Source organism: Myotis daubentonii, chromosome 2 (assembly GCF_963259705.1).
Source record: "Myotis daubentonii chromosome 2, mMyoDau2.1, whole genome shotgun sequence".
Taxonomy (NCBI): domain Eukaryota; kingdom Metazoa; phylum Chordata; class Mammalia; order Chiroptera; family Vespertilionidae; genus Myotis; species Myotis daubentonii.
This window is the reverse complement of record NC_081841.1, coordinates 83709722-83717213: the sequence shown is the minus strand read 5'-3', so window position 1 is coordinate 83717213 and position 7492 is coordinate 83709722. Positions and strand designations below refer to the sequence as shown.

At 37.8% G+C, this 7492-nt stretch overlaps 1 protein-coding gene across 1 annotated transcript in view; it reads left to right on the top strand.

Annotated features, from left to right (window-relative positions):
- The first annotated feature begins 317 nt into the window (after nt 1-317).
- Nucleotides 318-7492, top strand: part of RASSF9 (Ras association domain family member 9) — a 31960-nt gene continuing 24785 nt past the window's right edge. The window contains exon 1 of the mRNA XM_059683730.1: nt 318-601. Within this exon, the coding sequence (XP_059539713.1) occupies nt 555-601 (47 nt within the window). The 5' untranslated portion in view covers nt 318-554. The remainder of the gene's footprint in view (nt 602-7492) is intronic.

Here is a 7492-nt window from a genome sequence, read left to right as displayed (position 1 = left end):
CCTCACTCCCACTTGCCAGATCAGATGATTTTCACCGACCGGAGCTGCTGGGAGGTGGGGGGATTTACTGTTAATCCTTTTATGTGTGTTCAGCTCACCTTGTGTGGTTGGGTGTGGAAAGGAGGGAGGGGGTTTCCAAACCAAGTGGAATTCTCATTCCATGGGCATGAACCTGCCCGCGGGGTTGGCAGTTCTTAAAGTTTAGCAAGTCTGCAAATAAGTACAGAACACAATAGAGTCCCCCTCCCTTCCTCTCCCTTTTTTTTTTTTTTTTCTTTTCCTGCTTCCAAATGCTTTCTTCGAGGCTGAAGCTGGGCAGGTCTCCAAAGGTGCAGCAGCCACAACAATCCCGCAGTTCAAAGTTAAGCAGCAGTTGCACAACTTCCAGCAGCTCCCTTCGCCTGCTGCTAATGAGCTGAAAGCCAGGGACATCTAAGGAGGTGAGCAGGAGGCTCTCAGTCTGCCTCCCTTCCTCAGAGCCAGCCGGCACTCCTGCCTCCCATCCTCAGATAACTTTGAGATAGAAGTCCTTGCCCTTCAATTGCCTGGCGACCATGGCTCCCTTTGGAAGAAACTTGCTCAAGACTCGGCATAAAAATAGGTAAAGTCCGACGTCTGTGTGCTCCGGAGTTTGTGTGAAAGTATGCGATTTGTTGCAGTTGGGTTCTGGTGAAAATTGTTCTTTGGGGGCAGAGCCCTAGGGAGTGAGGTCTTGTATTTGTACCTAACTGGTGAGGATATTGTTTCAGAACCAGTGACTGCAGTGGCCAGGTCAAGGATCTTTGAAAATAATGATTTTTTTTTTAACTCATTTCCCTCCGCATTTGGCCAGTCATTGTACCACAGTAACACCAAAATTTCTCTTTGTGTTGCTTTACATATTTGAGAGTAGTAGGCTAGCAAGTTTCATTTTGTTTTAGACAAAAATTTAATGTGTTTTTGGAAGAGTTAAATTGTTATGAAGACATAAGTAAAATTAATTAACCACTAATTAGAATGAAAAACACGGCTGCTGATACAATCCTGAAACAATGCTTTGGCTCTCCTTAAAGTAGGGCAGTCCTGAAACTTGAAAAGTTCCTGAAGGGAAAATGCTCTGTAGAGAAACTTTTCATGAACTGGTTCTTTAGCCAATGTTTCAGAACTTTAGGTGGTTTTAGGAGGATTCAAACAGCTGTCCTCCTTAATCCTTATTATTAATATTTTACTTTGATTTGATTTCCTTTGCACTTTCAAGCCTGCAATGCCCATAATGTAAATAATTTCTCTTTATCTCAGTCTCTCCCTCCCTCCCTCTCTCTCTCCCTTCTCTCTCTCTCTCCCTCTCTCTCTCTCTCTCTCTCTCTCTCTTTCTCAGATTTTTTGAGCCAATATGTGTGTTTCAGTCCTCTTAAATGTTTTATTAACACCTTCAATGTTACATCTCTATGCCAAAAATGTGAGGATAATTTTATACATGGGCTTTACTTTTTAATATATTTATTTTGGCATAAAGGCTTTTCCACAACTCTTCTCTCAGTCATGCCTGTTTGTACTTGTAATTTACTTGTGTAAATTTAAAAGCATACAATTAGATGGTAGGAAATGATACAATTATTTTAAAGTGTCTGCATAACAATATGGGAGTGAGACAACTTTTAAGTAAATCTCCATAGTTTAATTCTATATGAATGTCTATTTGAAACATTCTGTTTTTAACTCATTCCAAATATATTCACGATTCGGTTGACTAAGTTTGCTTAAGAAACTAAAACAGCAATAATTTATACTATAAAATTTTCTGAACCAGTTTTATTTGCTAATAACTTACAATATACCACAAATATGGTATATCTGGTAATCGGTAAAACTGTGTTAAAATAAGTAAATGTGTTTGGGTATTATTAAAAAAATGTTAGTGATGGTTATCAAAAATAGGTTTGTATCTTATACATGCAAAGTATTCTAAAATACTCCCCTTTTCAAAATAAAATCCTTACTACTTTTTAAATAATTATTCAGTAGTATTATTTATGAGTATGTTTTTTTAAAAATGCTGTAAAAATATATAGAAATTTCTTTGGGAAAGTTGATGGTTTTATAAGACAAGATATATTTCTGCCATACTGATATTTTGAATACTTCCCAGGTAGTTTAGGATTGTTGTGTGCATGCGCATGTGTTTGTCTTTTGTTTTTTTATTATAAATTCAAGAATTCTGTCATTGGTATGCTAAATAACAGTGCAATAAGGCTTTGCACACACCCCTCTGAGTTTCCCTCAGGGGAATACGTGTCCACTTTCATTACCTCAGTTTTGCTACTGCTCCATCTACTCTGCCCATAAAACTAATTTTCGTTCAAGGAGGTGAGTATAGAAACATTTTTAATATAACATTTTCTGTGCAAAATTATGAAAAAGTGGAAAGAACAATAAAAAATGAGGAGTTTCATAGTATTTCAAGTTTTTCTGAGTAAATGGAATGGTGCTCCAAAAGGTGATGCTTTATTATGAATGCGTTTTCGTAAAGGTGGTAAGTGATATTTTCCTCTTATAATTGAGAGCTTCTAACCCTTAAGAAAAATGTAAACCACAGTGGTAGTCGAGTCTGTAAAAATAGGGGTATTTCAAACTAAGCAGTAAATAAGCCATATAGAGTATTGAAATATAATTATTTTCTATTTATTTTTTCAGTGTTTAATATTGCTATTGATGATATATTTTTGTTTTCTTCTGTTTCACTTTTCCACCTGTTTCTCTCTTATTCCCCTCCCCCACCTTCCTCCCTTCCACTCTCTCTAAAAATCAATGGAGAATATATCCTTGGATGAGGATTAACAAAAAACAAGAAAAAACCTGGTTGATATTTGATATAATGCAAAACCCAGGGAAATAGACAAATAATTATATGGATTTGGACATGAAGTTAATCTTACCCTACCAGATCATCTTCTAAATTAAAAAAATAATTAAAAAATTTTAGGAAACAGTATGCAGGAAATTTGAGAATAAAATATATGGTCACAAAATGATTGTCTTTGGGCCAGCAAACCTTTTATGCTTTTCAGTTCTATGTTGCATATAAATAAAAGGAGTGGAGCCAATATTAAATTATTTGTTTACAATCAGAATTAACCTTTAACATTTTTCTAACTCATTAGTATTTAATAGCGAGAGTAATTTTCAGAAGAGCTTTTAGTCTCAGAAGATGGGTCGTTTACTTTGGTTCCAGAATAATAGAATATTCTGTGACTGAATCCTAAAGATCCATGAAGACCTTATGCAACTTCTTGTTCAACATGAAGAATAAAATGTTGGAGATTCTAGATATTTTCCTTGCAATAAACTAAGATTCTGAAAGTGCTTTCTAAAAGTCACTAGATAGATATTGTTTCTCATATAAAAGCCAAAGAAGCAAATGGTGAAGCCGACTTGACTTGGCATTCATATGGACATTTAGTAATGGGATTTAGATTATTAGCCTTTTCAAATATTCACATAGGTTCCATTTGTGATCCTGATCATTTTTATAGTAGATTTGATGGTCAAAATAATGATTGTTTTAAAAAATATTGCTACTAAATAGCAACCAGCAACTTTTTTGAAAGTTCAGAGAAGTAGAATGCCACTGGTAAAGCTTTTAGGGATACTTGGTTGTGAGTTGTGATTCCGTGGGGTTTTCAGTAATAAAATTTGAGGTCAGAGAGTTGCTTGGACCTTTTGCTAAACTTTCCTAGAAGCAGAAAATTGTCATAGTAAAGCAGCATCCCATATGTTTATTTGAACTTTAAAATAGAATATTTATTTAGGTGATTTGTAAAAGGAAATTAACAGTGATTATGATAGGATCTAATCTGGTTAACATGGCCTTATAATTATTGTTAAGCACTATTTAGTCCACTCTTGACTTTCCTTTGGCTTTCCCTATACCTATGGATATATGTCTATTGCAGGTGATAAGAAATATTGTCTTAATATCAACTTGAAATTAAAAGTCTCCAAAAATGTTCTTGTAATAAATATATTAGAAATAAAATACAGCTATCTTGTTTATAATTGATACATAAAATCTGCATTTAAACTTGCTTTTGAATCAATTGGAACATATCTGCTAGGCTTTTTAAAACCAGGTGCTTTATATTGCTCCAATAAGTACATCATGCCATGAATGCTTCATCAGAAGGAATAATTAAGTTTTGTGGTTAGAAGAATTAAGTTTTGCTGGCAGGATAGATATTTTCCCTTTGTAATTAGAAGTATGGTAATTCGTGAATTCTGCAGAATGGGAAGTTATTATGTAATCTTTTGTTTGACTTTCAATGAATATTTAAAATGGCCCCAAAACTGGATTGAGAAATGCCAGATATTTGAGTATGAACATCTTCTTAGTTCCCAGGAGTTCCTGAAAAAAAAAACTCCCTTAATACCTGGTAACTTAAGTAGTTACTAGTTGGCAGCAGACAGCCCATTCAGAACAATGAATGGAATGCTCTATTCCTGGCAAAAATTTCCTGAGAACAGTAGCAGTGGTGAAATTGAGCTCTAGGTTAAATCTTGAATTGTTACTCAAACAACTATAAGCCAACTTAAAATCCACCACATAAGATGTGTTATTATGCCCTGTACTAATTCATGAAACATCAAGGTATAAAGCTCTTAAGTGGATATTTTTGGGAAAAAACGTTATAAAAATGCTGTAGCTGGTGAACGATTTTATTTATGAGGAAATTTGATAGTAGCTTTAAGTAATTCACAGAACGTGGCTCTTTTTATTTTAATTCTGAAGGTGGAAGAAAGTTGAAGTGGGGGCCTGAGTTTACCTCTTTCAGGTGCATGTGGATCCCAGTTCTGGAAAAGCAATCTCTTTGTCTCTAGCATATTAGTTTTCTGAAGTGAGGCAATAATCTGCACCAGGTACATGTGAAAATCAAAAGTTCAGCATACTTCTGTGTTCCAATATTTTTTAATGTATGTTTGCTTAGGAGTTTTTAAAGACATCTTTTTGGCTAAATAAATATACACAACACATATACTATTGATTTCTCAAGAATCAATTATTTAAAATATATTTTGATTCCATTCCTGTGGAGCCTGTTGTAATACTACTTTTTAGAGGAAGTTTGCATAGTTGTTTATTATAAAGTAAAGCAATTACTAATGTGAATAGTCATGCAGGGGTAAAGTTATTACTTTATATGAATTGAATAGAGCCTTGGGAAGATGCTTAGCACTGGCAAGATATTTTAAGGATAAGGATAATCAATGAGAATTAAATATGCTGACAAAATTATCCTGAAAGGCTTATATCTGCAGACTATAAAGCCCTTTTTTTTGGGGGGGTTTTTTTGTTTTGTATGTGTGTGTGTGTGTGTGTGTGTGTGTGTTTTATAAATTAAGTAACTGAAAATAGCTATAAAAATTATCATTGAGTATAGGCTTAGTGAGAGCAGGACTTTATCTTGTTCCTTTCTAGGTAACTAGTGAATAGGTGCTCAGTAAATATTTGTTGATTGAATAAATGGATTCAATATATACTCTCCAAATACAGCTGATCTCTGTACAGAACTTGGGTCACAGCAATAGAGCAGTATATTTGATGCATGGGCAACTTAAAGAATGAATCTAGAAATTCAAGGTTGACTTCTTTTTTTTCTTTTTGGTTTGGTTTTTTTTTTATTTTTTTTTTTTGCATTTGAATGAATAGTAGTTCAAAATATGTAACTATTTAAATTTTTTAAATAATGTTATTTTTTAATTTGTCCTTCTCCTTGAAAGTATTACAGATGTTCCCCCCCTTTTTTTCCCCATTGACCCCCGCCAACCCATACCCACCCCTCCCAGGCCTTCACCTCACTATTGTCTGTGTCCATGGACTATGTATATCTATATTTGTATTTATAAAAGCCAAGTGACCAGAATGACCAGAACGTCTGGTCGCTGTGACGCCACTGCGGCCGGCCAACCACCCTATTGGCAACTCCCCCATCAGTGGTGGGGCCAGCTGACTTCCCGCGGCCCTCCCTCGGCTGGCCCAGCCCCCATTGGGCCCTGATCAGGGACAGGGCTGGCGGCCAACCTCCCGCAGCCATTCTCCCTGGCCGTGCATGAATTCATGCACCAGGCCTCTAGTCCAATATAATAAAAGGCTAATATGCAAATAGACTGAACGGCGGAACAACTGAACAACTGGTCACTATGACGTGTGCTGACCACCAGGGGGCACACACGGAACATGGCAGGCATTGGCATCAGGCTGCAGTGGGCAGAACATGGTGGGCATTGGCTGTGGTGGGATTATGGAGCAGGTGAGCAGGGGTGCCAGGCCAAGGTGGGGCACCGGATGCCGTTATCTCGGCGAGCCTCTGGTGATTACTGAAAATTCTTTGCTCCCGTGCACCGTGGTCCCGCTCAACGCTCACACCTGCTGCCAGCACCAGAGCCGCCGCTCGCACCCGCTGACAGTGCCTGGCACTGGCCCCGATCGCTCAGGACTGTCAGGGGGTGCGAGCACCGGTTGCCAGCCTCAATGATTACCCCTCACGGCCTCTCCACCTCCCTCTGCTCCTGAGGGGCGATTGGGGCTGGCAGCTGCCACTCACACCACTGCTGGCGCTGGCCCCAATAGTTCTACGCCGTCAGCAGGTGTGAGCTGGGCTGGTGTCGTCAGCCCGTGGGAGCTGCGGTGGCAGGAGCAAGGCTGCCAGCAGACAAGGGGCCAGGGGCCATAACAGGAGGGGCTGGGCATGGGCACGGAGGATGGGCCGAGTCCCACCCCTGTGCCCACCGCAGCCTCACAGCCCACAGTTCCTTTCAAGGTTCACGAATTCTTGCACTGGGCCCCTAGTATGCATATAAGTTCTTTGGTTGATCTCTCCCCACCCATTCATCCACACCGTCTTCCCTCTGATATTCCACAGTCTGTTCCATGCTTCTATGTCCCTGCATCTATTTTGTTCATCAATTTATTTTGTTCATTAGGTTCACCTCTTTATATCTCTGGTCCTAGGCTCAATAACTTATTTCCGTCAAATGGTGAAGGGTTATATCTGACAAAAATGCTGTAAAAGATATTTTAGAAATATGGCTTGGCTTTTGGTAGCAAATAAACCAAGGTAACACATTCTTCACCCCTGATACTCGTATTTAACTTCATCTCCTTGAACACAACTGAGTATGTGTGAGTGAGGTTTGGCAGACAATGATGGATGGCTACTCTATACACCACTGCTAAATGTGAGCATTTTCTTTTTCTTTTTAGATAAGAGGGAAATATGATTGTGAAACATTTATTTTCTCACATGAAATGATAATTTATGCTCTTTGTATAAGATAATCACAGTTATGAGACAAAGGGAAAATGTTAGGAAGAAAAATATCTTGATTAAGAGTTCCAGCTTTTTATTTACATAGACCTTAGGTCATATCTCAGATATGCTATTACTAATTGTATGCCCTGTGGCAAATACTTAATCTTTCTAATATAACAACATGCAAAGGTAAATCCAAGTTTGAT